Source organism: Meleagris gallopavo, chromosome 23 (genome assembly GCF_000146605.3).
Source record: "Meleagris gallopavo isolate NT-WF06-2002-E0010 breed Aviagen turkey brand Nicholas breeding stock chromosome 23, Turkey_5.1, whole genome shotgun sequence".
Lineage (NCBI taxonomy): Eukaryota > Metazoa > Chordata > Aves > Galliformes > Phasianidae > Meleagris > Meleagris gallopavo.
The window spans coordinates 5,236,364-5,255,602 of record NC_015033.2 but is presented as its reverse complement, the minus strand read 5'-3'; the positions used below and the strand labels follow the sequence as shown (position 1 = coordinate 5,255,602).

General features: G+C 45.2%; 1 protein-coding gene and 1 long non-coding RNA gene across 2 annotated transcripts; both read right to left on the bottom strand.

Moving 5' to 3' along the window:
• Positions 1–481: 481 nt before the first annotated feature.
• On the bottom strand, positions 482–2,409 carry NPPC (natriuretic peptide C). Its single transcript, XM_031556615.1, has 2 exons — positions 1,721–2,409; positions 482–1,122 (listed from the first exon to the last, which is right to left on the bottom strand). The coding sequence occupies exons 1-2, from the start codon at positions 1,805–1,807 to the stop codon at positions 817–819; spliced, it is 393 nt and encodes a 130-aa protein (XP_031412475.1). The 5' UTR covers positions 1,808–2,409; the 3' UTR covers positions 482–816.
• Positions 2,410–15,849: 13,440 nt separating this feature from the next.
• LOC100545236 lies at positions 15,850–18,724 on the bottom strand. The gene is made up of 3 exons (XR_004161892.1): positions 17,740–18,724; positions 17,106–17,243; positions 15,850–16,982 (listed from the first exon to the last, which is right to left on the bottom strand). It is a non-coding gene; the product is annotated as an uncharacterized LOC100545236 (long non-coding RNA).
• Positions 18,725–19,239: the final 515 nt, after the last annotated feature.

Genomic DNA, 19,239 nt, shown 5'->3' with positions numbered 1-19,239 from the left:
TGTCTAATTGCAAACAGCAGCACTGCATCCCCTTCAGGAATGGTACACAAAAGAGAATTGCAGAATCGAAACAAATTCACTCAATTATGGAAAAAAAGGTTTATTATCCATGACACAATGGAAACTGTTCATTTATACATTTATTACATAAACAGTACAAATGGTTTTTGTACTTACATTTCTGGTAGATGCTCATAAATGATTACTCTGATACAAATAAGTATACAATTATGGTGTGTCCTATTCTGTCTCCCCTAAGTAATTTAGGGAAGAGTTGGAATGCAATTTGTTCAGTACATCATCTGTAGATGGATTGGTGGAACCAATGCAAGTAAGGGCTTAATATTTCACTGATAGCCAACAGGTCCTTTGAACCCTCCGAGTCAGTCCTGTCAAGAAAGCAGAAGAATAAGTTTAAAAAAAGAGATGTGGACAGGATTTCACACATGGAAATTGACTGATTGCTTTCTGTTCTAGGGCCAGCTGCATCCCCAAAGTTTGGACTGACAGAAGAATCCCTAAGGAATTGGTGAAAGCCACCCTGATCTGGCGTCTGTGACAACATGAAGCACATACATCTGACTTGGAGAAAGGAGTGAAAAGCAGGTAAAGCAGAGCTGTGGTTTCTATGGGTTTTAAGCATACTGCTGATTATATATTCTGCCAGTGAAGTTAATTAACTGTGTTTTCAATAGGAGGATGAAAGTTACTCTAGGCACCCTTTCTTAAAGGTTAATTAAATGAGCTCTTCTACATATGTACACAAGTTATACACAAAACCATGTGTCCAAGACTTTCTCTTACCACAGTAAGCAGTTAGCACCCCAGTCCGCTCATCGACCCAATTCTGTCCAACTTGACCCCAAAACAGCTCCTGGACAGACCCTTTTTGCTTCTGTTTTGGTGTCTCTGAGGTAAGCCTAAGAGGTCACTGAGGAGCCTCTGGGCAGCCCTGTCAGCAGTGGAATTGCTTGCAGGCTGATCTCTGGTGTTTCGGGTCCACTGGATCTCAGCATCTTCCTTCTCAAAGGCACCTATTGGGATTGAGCCATCTTGCTCACGATCCCTCTCTTCTGAGACCAGGGGATGCTCCAGCTCCTCATCTAACAGCATGGACAGACTCTGAGCAGGGGAAAAAAGTAGAAAAGGAAAAGTTGGAGGAGGAGAGGAGACAAATGAAGGGGTTCTGGGTATTTTTTTAAGTTAATTCTAGGTTCATTTACTAGTTCTGCCACTGGAGCTCAGGAGCAGGGACTGTATTATTGCACTGCACAGAGGAGAAAATCCTCTTCACAGTTATGCAGGCACAACCTATTAATTCAGTGCAGCTTTAACTAGAGGCTTGAGGGAGGACCATGCAGGTGACTGCTCTAATTCTATAGGAAGGAGCTCTTCTAGGCAAATTCCTCCTTCTCCAGAAGTTTATTGCTTCACTCAATCATAGAATGACCCTAAATTTGAAATCTCCAAACTGACCCCACGGGAAAAACGTTTCCATTTCAGTTTTCCTCAGCTGATCAGAAATTTAAATCCAGTAATTGACTGCTTCAGTTTCCCTCCATTAAATAACTCTGCCTGCCTAACTTCAGGATTTCTGCTGTCGTGTTCTCTTCGAATACTTCCTACTTCTTTAGCTGGGGTTGGGAGAAACGTTGGTAATCTGAGGTGCTTATATCCTAAAGAGCATCAATTTCTTTCCATTCTATTGAGCAGCACTTACCTGCAAGCTGGAAATTGGTTTGGCCATTGCCTGCTTCTGGCTGACAATAAGCAGCAGGAAGAATCCAGAGCAAAAAAGAAGTTTCATCTTCGTGTTTTGATGTCTCTGATTCTTCCTCCCCTTGAGTCACTCCAGTTCTGTGCCACTCCGTGTCTCCAGCCACCAGCCTTTATATCTTCCTTCAACCCCTCCCAAGTCTACCTTTTGAGTTCCAGCCAGTGCAAGGATTGGTTTGAGGTTCTGATCTGTTTTCATTCTCCCAAGAGGAGGAGGGAAGAAATAGTTCTCCTTTCTGGCTGGGAATAAAAGGAGCATTTTACATTTAGGCAATGCAGCATCATTCTGTTGCTGTGAATGTGAAGGTCTCTGCAGCTTGTGTTCTTGGTGCCATTTATATATGTCAGCTTGCTTAGCTCAGTGTTCCCTAAGTTGATCACTGAACCTTTCCTTTGCCTCTGGGGAAAAATAATTGTGAGAGAAGTACTAATGAAAAAGGAATTCACCTGGCTCTGTGAAATACAAAAACAGGGAAAGGGGGAGGAGGGGGGCTCAGAATATGTAGTTTGAGAACCAAATATTATCACCTAATGTGTTAATATGGCATTAATAAGGCATAAGAGTGTTATTTGGAGAAGTGGGTACATCCAACTCCTAAAAATATGTCAAGTAAGTTGCATGAGAATGTAAATTTTGATGCACAGAATACTTTGCTGTAGTTTAAGTTGATGAAGAAGGTCATTTTCTGCCTTGGATCCAAATTAAAAATTTCACTTCTGTGTTCTTTCTCTACATAATTGTTATTAAATCTGAAATTAGTCTGGCAGGAAGCACAGCCCCCGTATTTTTCTTACCACGTGTGCAGTTACAGAGACATTAAAGAGCTGCAGTATCCAAATGTGTTCAGTGTGTTACGTTTTTACTTATTCACTGAGTGAGTCAGTGCACCAGGTTTGAACAAAATGGGTTCTGTGAACAGAAGAAAGTAAATCAGTCCAAAGCGAAGGCCTTGAGGTAATTAAATCATTGCTGTTGGCCAGGCTTCCCTCTAGCATGAAAGGACCTGGGGGACGTGTGTGACCCCTGATGAAATTGTATGTAGATAATTGATCCCCCAAAGTCCTCACTGCTTCCGATGAGCTTTGTACTAAATTCCTCACGAAGAAATTTTTCAATGCTGGGGGCAGTGGGAAAGAGCAGCCATGAAATCAGTTGTGTATTTTGCTGGGGCTTGGAATTTGGCCCTACTGATAAAATGGGGATGTTTCTGAGTATGCAATAATACATCTTGATCTTTGGCTGATTTTTTTTTTGCACACGTGTGGTGCAGAAAGTTAAAGGCCATTCGTCTGGATCTGTAGGGAGGGAAAGGAAATGAAGGCCTATTTGGCACCTTTCATCATATCTTCGAGGTTAAGATTCTTCTTGGTACTGAAAGCCTGGAAAAGGCCAAAGGTTAAATGTTTTCAGCCTTTTCTTCATCTACAGATCAGTTTAAGAAATAATAGTTGCATGGAAAGAGATTCTCTAAGGAAGCAGCTTATAAGGATCACGGAAAAGGAGGCCTGATGCTATGATGTTGTTGGGATTTTTCTGTTGTTGATTAAAACCGCATTTGATCCAAATCTTATTAGAGGATGAAATCATGGAACAACTTCATCAGCTATACGTGAGCATTCCACCTTCTGGAGAAAGTAAAAAAGCACTTCTAATTTCAGAGGATGGAGGTGTATGCTTTGCAGTGTACCAAGACAGCAAGAGAAGGTCAGGGGAGAAGCATAAGGTTATTTTATTCATTTGAGATGTTGTTACCAGTCTGTGTGAATCATAGAATCATAGGATGGCCTGGGTTGAAAAGGACCCCAGTGATCATCCAATTCCATGCTATGTGCAGGTCACCAACCAGCAGCCCAGGCTGCCCAGAGCCACATCCAGCCTGGCCTTGAATGCCTCCAGGGATGGGGGCATCCACAGCCTCCTTGGGCAACCTGTTCCAGTGCCTCACCACCCTCTGGGTGAAAAACTTCCTCCTAATATCTAACCTAAACCTCCTACCTTAGTTAAAACCATTCCCCCTTGTCCTATCACTATCTATGGGGATAAATAATCTTCTTGGCTTTGATCTTTGAACTTTTATTTTCTCCTGTTTGAGCTCAAGACTTGAAAATTTTTTTTATGGGACTTCTGAATGGTCTTTCTGGTAACTATTGAATATTAGCACTTGCCAGCCCCACTATCACAGTAATTAACCATGACTGTGATGAGAAAAATCATAGAATAATTAAGGTTGAAAAAGACTTCCAGAGGTCTTCTGTCCAACCTTGTGCTGAAAGCAAAGCCAACTTGGATCATCTTGCTCATCTTGTTGAGTTCTGAAAATGTTAAAGAGCATCTCCAACTTCTCTGGGCACTGTTTCAGTATTTGACTGGCTATGTGATACAATGATTTCCAAATTCCTCCTTGGAATTGTCTTGTTTGTAACTCAAGTCATTGGCTTTCATCCTACTGCTGCTCCATGAACAGAGCACAAGGATGTTCCATCTCCAAAAATGACACGAGAGCGAAAATGACAAGAAGGAGGACAGCTTTGTTCCACATAGGCTGTAGCTGCATCCTATTTATTGCAGTGGACAGGGATGGCTAGAAACAGAGAGCCATCTCTTCACATTCTGGATCTCTTCAGGGCTCTGGTTAGCATCAGAAGTCAATGCCTGAATGTTTACAGCAATTTTAAAATTACACTTGGGATGGTGTTGTTAAAAACAAACCTTTAACGTTCAAATTCAGTCTTTAAGAAGGGAGGAACTTCTGAAAACAGCAGAAAATATTTGGGTGACAGGAAATGGCTTTCTGGACATTTTTGAAGTGATTGAGTGTTCATTTGTACAGCAAACCCTCCAGGTAGGATGGAAGGAATGAAGTAAGCAGGTTGATGTGTGTTTCTCATCTCCAACAGGATCTTTTTTCCTAGTTTACTGAGATATTTCTCTTGTACCTGCAATTTCTTATTAAAAGAAAAGGGTTAGGGCATATTGAACTTCTGGGAATGTTCCTGCTCTGTCTCTGCAGGGTGTTCTGAGAAATGCATGCTGTAAAGTTGATGGCATGTGGAATGCTTAGATAGGTACCATTAGATCACTGCCACAGTAACTCATTATCCTTCTCTTTCCTAACCCAGAGACCCCTTTCAGCCTCCCCCTCCTTCCCAGTTGCTCAGGCCAGCATTTCCTGGCTCACTGCAGCTGGCTGAAAGGGCAGAGATGTTTGTAGTGCTTTCGTTAAAGTGGGATTGTCAAATTCGTGATGGAAGCTGGCACCAGGGCTCCTCATTATAGGACATTAACATTTCACTGTGCTATCTGAGCATTTGCCTGGCTGTCTCCCTCCCTTGCCCTCTTCTGATTCATCTGGTGGCTGAGCTGCAGCAGGGTTCAGCACACAGCATCATCACCAGCTCAGGCTTGCTGGTTATTACCCAGCCGCAGGTGCTCTGCTTGCTCATCTGGCACTTTATTGCCTTCACCTTAGGGTACGTGTTGACAGCAAGGCCCTGTTGTGGGAAGGGGTGCAGGGGGATGTGCATCATCAGTTCTCTTCAGAAAAGGGAATGGAAAACACAGAAACTACTGAGCTCACTTACCAGGTGTATCTATGAATGGGGAGACCTGACAGCAGCTTTCTAGGGATCTTATAAACAGGAAGGAAATCAACTTTTTACATGGCCTGATAGTGATAGCACAAGAGGGAATAGTTTTAAACTAAAAGAAAGGAGATTTAGATTAGATTTCAGGGGGAATTTTTTTACTGAGAAGGTGGTGAGGCCCTGGCACTGCTGCCCAGGGCAGTTGTGAATGCCCCATCCCTGGATGTGCTCAAGGCCAGCTTGGATGGGCCCTGAACAGCCTGATCTGGTGCCTCATTTGCTGGTTGGCAACCCTGTTTGCAGGAGGGGGTTGGAACTGGATGATCTCTGAAGTCTCTTTCACCCCAAGGCATTCTATGATTCTGCTCATAGGATCTGCATTAGCATAATCTGAAGTAGAATTTGTGCCCTTACTCTCTAGGATGGCTGTGGGGAACAAAACAAACCTCACCCTTGGGTGTCTCAGAAAGAACTTTGTGTGCAGTCAGGTATTCACACAGTGGCCTACTGCATACGTGGGGCATCTTGGTAAAGTCTGGACTAATTGAACTCTGGGCTCAGCCCATCCTATTACTTCATTTTGCCCTGCTCTTGTGCTGATCTGGTCAATGCTGATATCACAGCCTTGATGGCTCTCCTCAGAAATACTTACCTATACAGAGTGCTGCCTCAGGTAGAGCAACCTCTTTCAAGAGTGAACAACCCATTTTGTAGCCATAGTAGAAGAGGGAGAATATTGATTCATTATGGAGAATGCAAACTGATAGCTAGATACTGCTGTGGAGGAAGGTCTCTGTGTTGACACACTACCTTCCTGTCCAACACACCTTCTGTGGGACTGAGAAGGCCAGCAAGAGGGATTCAGTGCTATCACCACTCTTCTCTGGGATTCCAACAATGCATTTTGCCTTTGCTTGAGCTGCCCTGCTCTCATTAATGCTCACTGATGGATCAATAATGGAACGGAGAGGGGATGTTTTCCTCTGCAAGGTTAAGAAGGGGTCTGGGTCACCTGAGGATAAGGAGGGCAGCAGGCTGACATTTAGTAGCAGGTCATAGGTGGTTTTGGAGTGTTGGACTCTGAGAGCAAATTTTTAGTATTTGGTTTGTCAGACACATTTATCACTTTCTAGTGACGCTAATGGAGCCTACCAGGGAACCAGCAGGGAGGGAGGAGATGAAATAACTGATGATGGTACTCAGTGCTAGTCAAATGGCTGTCTGTGTGCTCTGCCTCACTGCTGCTTGCTGTGAGAGGAGATGGGGCCAATTCCCACCTCTGCTGCAGAAAATCTGCTCTTGGAAACAGAGAAGCCACAAAGGACTTCTGTATCTGGCCTATTGCTGCCAAGATCAGAGCCTGATTTCTCTCATTATCTGCCAGTACGGGCACTTGGATAACAATAGAGAGAGAGGTACAACACGGAGTGAGTGATTCACTGCTGGGTGTTCCTGGCCCCTTTTCAGTGATTCATCTCTCCAAGGGGTTGTATGAGGACATTCAGAGCTTCAGTGCTCATGTTGTGTGACGTGATGATAAAGCCTCCTGAAACTAAATTTTTGTCTAAGCTTCATTTCCTGGAAGATGAACAGCATCTTAGTGCAGAAAGGTAGGGATGTCTACACAAAGTATTCATACAGCAACTGAAGGCATGGATTAGCTGTGCATATTGTGTTTCAAACCACTCTTCCTAGCCCTGTGGTAGCCAATCTTGCTCCTTGCTGACCTTTAAGATGGTCCTTGGAAGTTTGTGCAGGATAGTCTTGCACTGAACTGATCAGAATCAGAGTGATTTCCACGTCTTTCTTATGTTACAGACCTTTGGTGCTTAAACTCAGGTCTAATTAGTGGGCATATTATTGCATTGCTATGGAAAGATAGCACTTTCTATGGGAAATAAATCAGATCTCTGTTGGTGAAATTCTCTGTGCGACAGAATACACACTTAACAGCAGCTGGAAGGAGAAAGGGAGCTGCATTAATCCACAGCTCGTTAACGAGGTGTTTGGTGACCTCTTCTGGTGAATAGAAAATATGCCTCAAAGTCCAGGAACGCATTCTGGTTTAAAAACAAAAAGAGACAAAAAAAGATCAGATACTGTGGGAGGTTTTGATAAAATTACAACTTCAGTCTTATTCATGGTCATAGTACAGACAGTACCAGCAGTGGCTTTAGGCCATGTGTGAGTGGTTCTGTCCTGGGGAGGCACGTGGCACATGTGTGATGTATGAATGGCTGTACATGATGCACAAGGGACCTCAGGTTTTATGGTAGGTGGTGAATTTTAGACCCCTCATTAGAAGTATTGATCTGGGTTCATAACAAATTTTGCAGAATGTAAGTTTCTGTATGAAGAGACGGGTTTTGGAAGGACATTTCTGAAGCATTTTGGCCTGTTTTTTGCCTGATAGCATATGCCAGATCTTTCCTTGCAACACAGTGCATCCTGGAATATCTCTGAGTGTTGTCAACAGTGCTCATTGATCTGGAAGGTTTGCCAGCCAAGAAGCCAAATAAAGGGGCAGGAGTTCACACTCTCCCATTGTGCTATTTATTGCTGCGTGCCATTTGTCAGCATTGAGCTACAGCAGAAGCAGCCATTTCTAGAAATGAAATGACAACCATTCTAATAATTACTGTGGTTGTTTACTTCCCTTCTCCCTCCCCTTAATGACTGTGGTGAACCCAAGAATAATTTGACTAATTAAAATGGAGCTGGTAGCATCAAGCTGGTCCTTTACTGCAGGTTTTGTTCTGCCTCTGAGAGAGTGGCACAGGGCATGATCTCAGTTTGCATCATAGAATCATAGAATGGCTTGGGTTGGAAGGGACCTCAAGGATCATCAAGCTCCAACCCTCCCACTGCATGCAGGAGCACCAACCTCCACAATTAATACTAGACCAGGCTGCCCAGGGCCCCATCCAACCTGGCCTTAAACGCCTCTAGAGATGGGGTATCCACAACCCCTCTGAGCAGCCTGTTCCAGCACCTCACCTCTCTCGTAGTAAAGAACTTCCCCCTGATATCCAACCTAAATCTTCCCTCCTTAATTTTGCATCTCCAGACCAGGATCTCAGTTGCCCATTAGTTTTGATGCAACTCAGACCTGTGGACTTGCCTTGACTGGAGGCACAGAGGGAGAGGTTGGTAGTTGTGACCCTGCTCTTTGAAGGCAGAGAGTTGCACAGGAAAGCTGCTCAGATTACTGTGAATTCATATGTGTATTATTCTTTCTTCTGCTTACATTTACAGTCCTCTGTACCGATGTTCCTCATCAGATCAGGCACAACCAGGTAAGTGCAGGTGCCAATGCTCGCTCCCTAGGATTAGAAAGCAAGTGCTTCATGTCACAGTGTGGCAGCAATTAGTTGTGCCAGGAGGACCACCCTAGAGGTCTGCAGTGGTTACAAATTGGAGTACTTGTGAGCAGAAAGAGAGCTCCATGCTGCCTTGGGCGGCTGAGCATCGGCAAGAGGAACAGAGCCTCATCCAGCTCTTAGCTAAGCTACTCTTTATTAGTAACTCACTGTAGCTATGGTGATTCTTATCACCCACTATTCTTGATTTGACAACCCTTCTTTGTTTTCCCAGAAAATACTCAGTGTTCGCCAAGCTTCTGGAAATAGCTCCATCCTTATGTGGTGGAGGGGCAGGATATTTTAGCCATCGCTTGTCAGCACAGCGAGATGGGCGAGGACCGTTTCAAAAACTAACACTTCTAAAGCTGTGATAAGGTGCTCAGGATACAGGGCTGGAGCCTGTGTTCGTGCTTGAGATAAACTCCACTGTCGGCGCCGCGTTCACACCTCCCCTGTCACATCAGGCACCCGTGGTCCTGCATTTCCCACCAGGCACTTGTTACAAAGCCTCAGCACAAGGCTGTCAGGCCCTGTGACTTCATCCACAGAGTCCCCAGGGGCTGCAGTGCTCCCTGTGTCTTTGCTGTGACATTGAGGTGGCTAGAGGGAATAATGTGTTGGAACAGAGTCGTTACCTCCTCACCTTTCTTCTTCTCCCTTGAACTTTCATTGCACCCATCCACGTTCCTTTGGGATGCACCTCCTAGACATCGCTGTCTTGACAAAAAAGGGATGTGTGGCCCGGTTATGTGCCAGGGCTTGAAGCTGCTGTAGTGTGATCTGGGGATGTATAAAAACAGGGCTGCTTCTTCATGTGCGTGGAATCACAGAGATGGGGGAAGGCAGCAGTGTGTTTAATCTCAACAATCAATCTGCCCGTGGGCAATGAGGATGGGAATGATCTCACCCTAAGCTATTTACAGTCCCTCTCTCCCTGTAAAAGTTTATTCTGTGGGTCAGACAGAGTTATTCTGGAATTAAGGATTTCATGTAATTAATTCATAGGGACAAATGGCAATTGTGTAATGCAACTGAATGCTGATAGAAAGCTCAGAATTCTTGGGGCTGCACCAGTGAGTAAAAGCATCATTCCTCTAACCAGGATAGTTTAATCACAGCAAGTACAGCTTAAACCTTGTTTCAGGACAATGTGGAGTTCAAGAGTTTCCTCCACATGTGTGGAGTCAGCTTGAGCTCACAGCAGGGTGCTCCTTGTAGTGGAACACTCACACTTCTCAGGCTCTCACATGGAAATGGATGGGATTTTATTGCCAAACTGAGGAGGTTGGATCTCAGGCCCTCTGTTCACAGTGTGATTGGAGAATTCAGGTTACTGTAGAACTGTCAACCAGATTGAGAAATCATTAGACTGGTACATGTTAATACATACGACATAAATGTTTAATTACATCCATATCATGGGGACTTATGAAGAGGTATCTATGCTATAAACCCTCAGTTGTGTCTAATTAAAATCAGCAAACTGTTACGGCTCCTCTTTGCACAGCTGATAAAGTGCCACAGATCCAGAAAACTTCAGAGGCAAAGAACGCTTTTAGCTTCCTTTGCCCACTGGAGATTCTTCACATAACCTCTGCTTTGTTGACCAAGAGGGTTTGTTTTACCATGCCACCTCCCTGAGGATAACAGCACATTTTCTGCTTAGTGTTGACGTGTGAAGACCATTGTAAGCAATGACATCATATCTCTGGACAGAGCAGGTCAGGAAATGACCAAGAAGGCCTGAAATTTTGGCCATGGGAAGAATGAATGGAGGAGAGAAGGGGTATGATACAACCACATTCTTTAGCCTAGAGAGGTCAGATGCTCCTGACAAGTGTAATGGGACCAGGAGTTCTTTGACACTTTAGCACATGATATTTTAGTGCAGAGAGATGCTTATGAGAGGTAGAGGTGAACTAGGGTGCAAATTCAAAAGCTGATATGCTAATAAGTCATAGCTGCTCTTAGTCAATAAGGAATAAAAGGGATATAGACCTCAACAAATAAATAGCTCCAGAATGTCTCCTAAAAAATGAGGCTTAAAATGAATTCTGAGTCCTAATCTCCCAATATTCCCATAACTAGAACAGCATTTCCCTCCAGACACATCAGAAACACCAGTGAGAATACATATATGTAATATGGGGTATGGCTGTTTTGGGAGCTGAGGGGAAAGGAAGGCAGTAATGGAAAGTGAGCTGCATTTTCTAGAAAGATTAATGTTTCTTGCATAAAATAATCATTATAAGCACTGGTTCATAAACTGAGAGGTTTCAACAGTTTGGAACTAATGTAAATGAGAAGAGTATCAGCCACTTAAAAGAGTTTATAAGGTAAACTATTTCTGAGGTGTTGCTCTGCTGGTTGCAAGGCTTGTTTTGGTCCAGGCTCCTAACAGCTGTAGAGCTTAACAATGAATTCATAGCAAAGACACACCTATCAGGCTCATATTGCCCACAGCATAGGAGGCCTTCACTGAAGTCTTAACAGACCCAATCTGCAGGCAGATCTCACATCTTGCAGCTGGTGTTGTAAACAATCTGCACTGACAAACTGCTAGAGCACGTTCCTGTGTTGTTCTTTCTCCTTGTTTCTTAGTGTCAGGACAGTTTGATCTCCCAGGACCTAATTAATTCCGTAATTATTCAGAATAAAAGACGCCAGGGGAGCTTCAGGTTGGATATTGAGAAATATTTCTTCTAGGAGGAGTGCTGAAGTCCTGGAACTGGCTGCCCAGCAAGGTGGTGGGGTCACCATCCCTGGAAGTTTTCAACAAGAAGGGAGATGTCACACTGAGTGACATGGTTTAGTGATGTGGTGCTGATGGGTTGATGGTTGAACTAGTTGATCTTAGTAGTCTTTCCAACCTTAATGATTCTATGATGCTGTATGTGAAGTACTGCTTTGAGAACTGGAAATATCCATCACTTCCATGATCTTGTCTGTAATCCAAGCAACTCGTTTTTTCCCTGCATTGCCCCCTGCATGGTGTGTATGATTTTCCCCTGACTTACATGGGTGTTTCGAAACTGGGTTGTTGTCTGTGCAGCCTTGCAATCATGGAGCCAAGAGCTAATGAGAGTTTTTGCAGATACTCACTAATTGTCCAGAATGCAGATACTCCACTAATGCCCAGAAAGCTTCTGTTGGAGGAGAGAGGCTGCATTTAAAACTTCTGTATCTCTGAACTGTAACACCACTTGGCTTTCCAGAGCTACTTTTTGCGCATCTCTAATCATCATAGTACTGTACTTTAAACCTCAGAATGGATCCCTACTTGTACAGGTTTGAGAGCTGCTCCTTAGCTTAGCTTCAGAGCAAGTACCTTCATTGAGACAACAAAACGTCCTGTCCTCCATGCTGAGATACTAGGCCTTGTTCCCAATGGTCCTGCCAGCTCGAGTGTTGGCGAGCCACGTGTGGAGGCAGCAAGCTCAGAAACAGGAATTCCTGGAGCAGCCAGAGGTGGGGGCATGACAGGAAGAAAGAAGGGACCGATATTTCGCTGAAGGGCCCATCAGGAATAGTGTGAGAATTCTGTCACAGCCACAGATTCCCTTATCGGGGAGTGGGAAGCAGTGGAGCCTGTCGACACTTCTGCCCCACACTCAGCCCCTTGCAGATACAGAGTGGCTTGAACAAGATCCAGTGCTCTCCACCGGAGCTTCCCGAGCCCCCCTTGGTGCAGCACCAGCAGGTGACATCACTGCCAACAGCCATGTAGGCACTTCCTATGTCACATTCCCAACTGAAGAGCCTCTTGCCAAATCCTTGTCATGCTGCATGGTCTTTTTAGGAACAGATGGTCTAATTTTAGCCTGACGGCCACAGACACCTTCCTGAAATAGATTCTGACTCTCTCCTGTCTTGTGCGTGTTCTGCAGGGTTTAAAAACAAAGTCCCCAGTCCTTGGCCTGGCCTCATTCAGCCTAAATTTGGGCAGTAAGAATTACTGAGCGGGGTGCTGGAGGTGCTGCTCTCACCATCAGCCCTGTGTTGAGCTGGAGGAGGATAGGAGGCAGGAGCTCAGGAGATGGCATATCAGAAGGTAAAATGGATCTGATCCAATGAGTGAGTTGCTCTGTGTTTAGAATCACAGAATGGCCTGGGTTGAAAAGGACCACAATGTTCATCTGGTTCCAACCCCCTGCTGTGTGCAGGTCACCAACCAGCAGCCCAGGCTGCCCAGAGCCACATCCAGCCTGGCCTTGAATGCCTGCAGGGATGGGGCATCCACAGCCTCCTTGGGCAACCTGTTCCAGTGCCTCACCACCCTCTGGGTGAAAAACTTCCTCCTAATATCTAACCTAAATCTCTCATCTCAGTTAAAAGCCATTCCCTCTTGTCCTACCACTTTGTTGGCTAGCTGCAGCCAGATACAACATTTAGAACTTCTCTCTATTCTGCCTTGGTCAATTGCTCTAAACACTATTCCTTCTTTTTGTGCCTCAACAACATAAATACAGACCTAGGAGTCCACAGAGCTGGTTCTGAGCCCATAGCAGTGTCAGTCCATATCTGTGCTGAATGATGTATGCAGTGCTGAGCTGCTCTGAGAACAGCAAACGAAAAGCACTTAGGGGAGAGGCAGAGCACGAACTCCACTAAATCACTGCAGTTTTATGCCCCCACCTTTTGCTGTTCCCATGAGCTTGAATAGCAAACTCCTGTGCTTAAGGCTCAATGAAGCCTGAACTGCTCTTTTTAATTAGTGGTGTAAAAAGCCGTGTCTCTAAAGACCTCTCTAAATAGGAAAGGGAAAAAAATGTTTTCAAGCAGCTGTTGCCTTTACATCACTGCGTTTGGAGTGAACTCCCACCCCTTATTTTCCTTTAAACCTGCTTATTAAGCAGCTGCTTGTATCTGCAGGTCAGCTAGTCAGCTAATGGACTCCCCACAGCTTCCAGTGCATCGTTTCCTGGAGGGTAAATAGGAAAAGTCCCTTGGAGATCCAGCTGGATCCTGGGCTGGTTTGCCCACGGGGCCCTTTCTGAGCAGTTCTGAAAGCAGGGACATGAGACAGAAAGGACAATAGCTCTGGAGGTTGTTATGTGGTGTTTGCTGGGTATATGGCATAGCCTCTGCATGATGTGAGGCTATTAGCCAGCGGAGCTTCCTAGCTTGCAGTTGAAACCTAAAAACGTGAATAGCTCATATAAGGCTTGTGCAAAGTGGCTGGCAATACTGAGTGTTCCAAAGGTCCAAGCTGTAGCACCTGGCTGCTGCTGGGCATTAATGGATGAGAACAAAGCTGACCATAGGATTCCATGTGCTGAGCATCCCACCAGGAGCTGGGAGTTTGCCAGCACATTAATGGCAGGACAGAAGGGACCTGAGGTCAGGACTCCAGCATTCAGAGCCACCCGAGTTACCCCAACCACTGCACAGTCTGGTGTAGCTTCTGCTCTATTTTTCTAGCAGTGCCATCCAGCATTTTTGAGGGGTCACTGGCAAAAACTCTGTCAGACCGACTTAGACAAATTTATTTTTGTTTCCATTTCCACATCGCTCTCTCACTTTGACACATTTCTTTAATAACAAACTTCTTAACACCCTGAGAAGCAGTGCTGAGCCCACGAGTTGAGTAACTCAGTGGAGGGCACTGAATGAGTTGTTAGCAGAGTCTGGTGCTCAGCTTCGATTCTTCTAGCTTCTATTTCAACGTGGGCTGTAAACACCATCCCGAGTGTTCTGGAAGTGTCATGAAGGTAGGGAACAGTCACTATCAGAGTGGGTTTGGGAGCAAGGACGTTCTGCTTTGCTAGAAGCTGACAAATACTACAGGATGTGTGGGTTGCTTGGTTTTTTTTCCTTCTTCTTCTTTTTTTTTTTTTTCTATTCTACTGTATTCATTTGCCTCCTTTTAACCTGCTCTCCGGTTTCAAGTGGATGTTCCCTTTTACTGCCTTGTCTTTAAGGCCTGTTTAGCCCTTCTAGCTTCCCTGACCTTTTCCATTTCAAGAGAAAAATGCTGTGGCAAGTCAGCGGGCATTCACTTCTCCTTTCACTGCTTTCAGCAACTTCCTTTGTGACTATAAGCCCGTGGGAGCTGCCATGTCTGCCCTCCCGATATCCCCAAAGGATGCTTCAAGGGCTGTGAATGCGGCCTACATCAGGCAGGCCTGCAATGACACCTGGCGTTCAATGCAGGAAAACGCCGATCCTTCTCCCTCCCCTGCTCAGCCATCGTGAGGAGTCAGATGTGAACTGAGTGGGGAAAGCAGATGATTGTTTCTAGATTTGCTGGAAAGCTTTTTATCCAGACCGTGCATCCCATGCAATCCAGCAGCATGGATGGTGCAGGTTGGCTGAACTGATTTATCTGATGTTTGTAGAAATGAAGTGTAACCTTTGAGTGATAGTGGTGAGAAGTTACAGCTTCATGTGTCAGACAGAAAAATGGCACTTGTTTTTATCCCTACAGAGACTGTCTAATTGAAGGTACATCTCTGTGTCCTTGAATAGTTTGAAATTCGCTGTCCCTTCATGCAAGAAACCAGAGATCTTGTGTTAGCCATATCCAGACCCAGGCTTTTCAGTTGATAAACATCCAGCTTACCAAAAGGCAATCTCAGAGATAGGCCAGCCAACCTGGCAAAGCCTCAACCTAAATCCAGTCCAAGCCTTGTTGTGTGTCAGGCACAGGCAACCCAAAAATCTTTGGAAATCAATGCACCATATCAAAGCATCAGCAAGATGCATGTAAAGCAGCTCATCAGTCCCCACTTCATCTCTGGAGAGGGATTGTTTGGGGTTGAACCAAAGCGTGTTTTGTTAATAGCACTAATTGCTGCCTATCATCAAGAACATAGGGTCATTTACTGCTATTTTCTTAATTAAAAACCCACGCAGAAGCCTCTGATGAGGTGAAGATCAGAACAGGCTCAATTTTCCATGCAAATGATTTGCTTCTGATCCTGACCCAGGATTTTCATAACAATTAAAGCCAGCCTTGGGCTCCCCTGGCTCTGAGCTGCCCTGCAGTACCCAGCTGTCCCTCCCCTGCTCTCCCTGTGGGGTTCCTTTCATGCCTGCTTGTGAGGGCATATGTGCACCTGAGGCATTTTCCCTCACCGGCTTGAAAGCTGAGGCTCTTCAGCATTTAACTCTGTCCCCACTTTCCTGTTTTATCCACATTTGATCCCACTTGCTGAGTGCTGACAGGAACCAGATGAAAGGATTCCACTCTTTTTCCATACAGGCCATCAACATAGATGTGTTTTTTTCAGTCTTTTTTTTAACTCCATGAATGAAAAGAGATGTGCAGACCAGCTTCCTCAGAAGCCCATAAAACTACTTTTATTTTAGGAAAAACAAAATCCAATTACAGCTTTCTATGCTTGACTTCCTTCTAAGTGTATGCCTTTATTCTTGTTACCTTTTGCAGCCATTAAGCCCTGCCTTTCCTCCCCCAGAATCTCTTAAATAATCAGATACAAACCTATCTACTGGAAGAGGAGACAGGCCAAGCTCTCTCTCTCGCATTTTTGCTTCAGAATGATTCCCCAAGCAGGTGGATTGCAGGATAGGACAGAATTAATGACAACAAGTGAGTGCAGCCCACTAAGAAATGAATTGAACTCTGCATGGAGTTTAGCCATGGTCACCATCAGGAAGCAATTCAATTTGCCCACATTTTTCTTAGTTGTACATAGAGAAATTTACAATTTTGCACTGCTTGTCGTTACAGAGGGGTCTTTTCCTGCAACAAGCAAAGGAAAGCAAACTATAATTTGATGAGAGAAATAGCTTTTCCTTCTAATGTCTTCTGGAGACATCTTTCTATATTTCTATTGGTGTCTTCAGTTCTCAAGTAATAGAATGCTTTAAGAAGTGAATTATGGCTAAGAGGAAGAAGAGAAAGCTATGTAAAACCAGTGTGTGTGCTCGAGGCAGTCCAGTTCTCCAGCATAAGTCATTTCTAACCCTGTCACATCTCATTCACATCTCATCTACAGCGCCTGGGAGAAACTCTTTTTGTCCTGTTACTTTCATACCATGGTCTCCAAGCTGTGCCCTGCATTCTACATCAGCACCCAGAGCAGGAGGACTCGATGAAGCAAGATCCCCTTGCATGTCCTGGCTGGAAGTTTGATGACAGCCATTCTTCTGCTTCTGGCTCATTCCATGGATGGCACTCTTAGAGGTCCAGGCAAGTCTAGAAGTCCCTTGAGTGGGACTGTCAGGGTTCAGCTCATCCCAGGGTGTTACAGGGCTCTGCTCAGTCAGTACTGCTCCCACAGTGCCTGCACTAAGCTATTAACAGAGAGGAACACACATTAGAGCTTGTATTTATATGCAGAAGAGCCCTTTACTTGCAGGGCAAAGACACAAGTTCAACATCTCAGCCATTCATGGGTTCAGTGTTCACCTCCTTACTTGTTGGGCAGATCCATGGCTACTTCCCATCTTCCTTTTCTTGGAGATAGCTGGATTCCATTGACACACCAGGCTGTCATTTTGGACACTGTAGTTCTTGTTACCGAGAAGCCAGTAGGTTTTCATTTTCCCTTTGCCCTGGGATAAGAATGGAGAGCAGAAAATGGCTGTTTTTGTGGGAAAAGCTGAGAATCACTATGGCTAGGGCTACTACTTGTGCTGCATTGTGCTCATTATCTCAGCTGTAGAGATAAGAAATGTTGCTACCTGGGAAAAGAGTTGTAATTTGCATGCTCTTTGGGTGCTCATGATTCTGCCAGTGCAGAAAAATGCTGCTCACTGGCAGTACTTCTGAGAGTTTAAAATCAGTCTTACATCTGTGAGTTTTTGTGACTGAATCCTAACATTTTCACCCATATTTGTGTCGTTCCATGCAATGCAGGCACAACAGCTGTATTTCAAAGCATGCAGTAGTGCTTTTATTTTGATGAGGAGTCGTGTATAGCTACTCCTAATTGAATTAGCAAGAGAACTTTGGGGCTGTGGGGCTTGTAATATGCGGAAGAGCAATGGCCAAATCCACCCTAACTCATTAAACTCCATTACTGTAACATAGCTACAGAAAGCAGGTTACCTTGACTTCAATTTCTCCTCTCAGTTCAATTTCGTAGGCATCATCTGTGAGAAGGGCATTGTATGTAGCAGAGCTGATGTGGATCTTCTGTGCTAGGATTCAGAACAGAACATTAGAAAGGAATGACTGCTCCATTCCTGGAGACCGTGCTGCTGGATGGTTGAGGGACTGTGCCAATCTATCTTGCCCTGGTACCACCTCACCTGCCGTACTGGGTGCAATTCTGGGCACCACAGTACAGAAAGGACGGCCTAAAGCTCCCTTGTGGCATCCTGCAGTTCCCTTATGGCATCCTGCAGGTCTCTCATAGCATCCTATGGTTCCTTCATAGCCTGCAGCACTCTCATGGCATCCTACAGCTTTCTTATGGCATCCTGCAGCTTCTCATAGAGCCTGCAGCTCCCTTATGGCATCCTGCAGCTCAGTTATGACATCCTGCAGCTTCTCATAGAGCCTACAGCTCCCTTATGGCATCCTGCAGCTCAGTTATGACATCCTGCAGCTCCCTTATGGCATCCTGCAGCTCCCTTATGGCATCCTACAGTTCCTTCATGGCCTGCATATCCCCCATGGCCTCCTACATCTCCCTCCCCTTGTGCCAGAGCCACTTACGCAAGCTGGTGGACTCCATGCGTGAGGCAGTGTTTACAGTGTCCCCAAAAAGGCAGTAACGAGGCATTTTGTAGCCCACAACTCCAGCTACGCAGGGTCCCGTGTGTATCCCAGCCCTCAGCTGCAGCCTGCCTGCTGGCATGTGAGGGATCACGACCTGACGAACGGCTGCCACGAGATCCAGAGACATTTTGGCAATCTCATCTGCATGTTTTGTGCCGTTCCTCTCTGGCAGGCCGCTCACTACCATGTAGGCGTCACCGATGGTTTCCACCTGATGGAAAGGGATGTCTGTCTGTCACTGAGCACTGTTTTCTTTCAGGAAATTGGAGCTTATAAGCAGGAGGGGGACTGACTTTTTGCATGGTCTGACAGTGACAGGGCAGGGGGAAATGGCTTTAAACTACGAGAGAGGAGATATAGGTTAGATGTTAGGATTCTGAGGGTGGTGAAGCCCTGGCACTGCCCAGAGAGCTGTGAGTGCCCCATCCCTGGGATACCAAGGCCATGGATGAGCCCTGTGCAGTTTGAGCTGGTGGGGGTACCCAGCCCACGGCAAGGGTGTTGGAACTGGATGACCTTTAAGATCTTTAAGATCCCCTCCCATGTAAGCCATTCAATGATAACACAGTCCCTGTGAGATGGGGGATTGCACTTCATGGCTTCTGACCAGCTGGATGGGTGCATTTAATATTCACCAGCACACGGTGCGTAGGATTCCAGCTACTCCCAGATTCTTTGCCTGCGGGTTTGTCCTCACCTTGTAAACATCATAAGACTCAATCCTGCTGTCAAAGCAGATGTAGAGATTGTTGAGCATCTCAACAACTTGCAGGGGGGTACAGGAGGCAGCAATGCTCGTGAAGCCCACGATGTCTGAGAAAAAGA

What these genes read in the sequence shown, in the direction of transcription:
- NPPC (XM_031556615.1), bottom strand. Translation starts at nt 1,807, where the DNA reads ATGAAACTTCTTTTTTGCTCTGGATTCTTCCTGCTGCTTATTGTCAGC. An exon ending in AACCAATTTCCAGCTTGCAG is followed by an intron (nt 1,123 to 1,720) that starts GTAAGTGCTGCT and finishes TCCCCTGCTCAG; the next exon opens with AGTCTGTCCATGCTGTTAGA.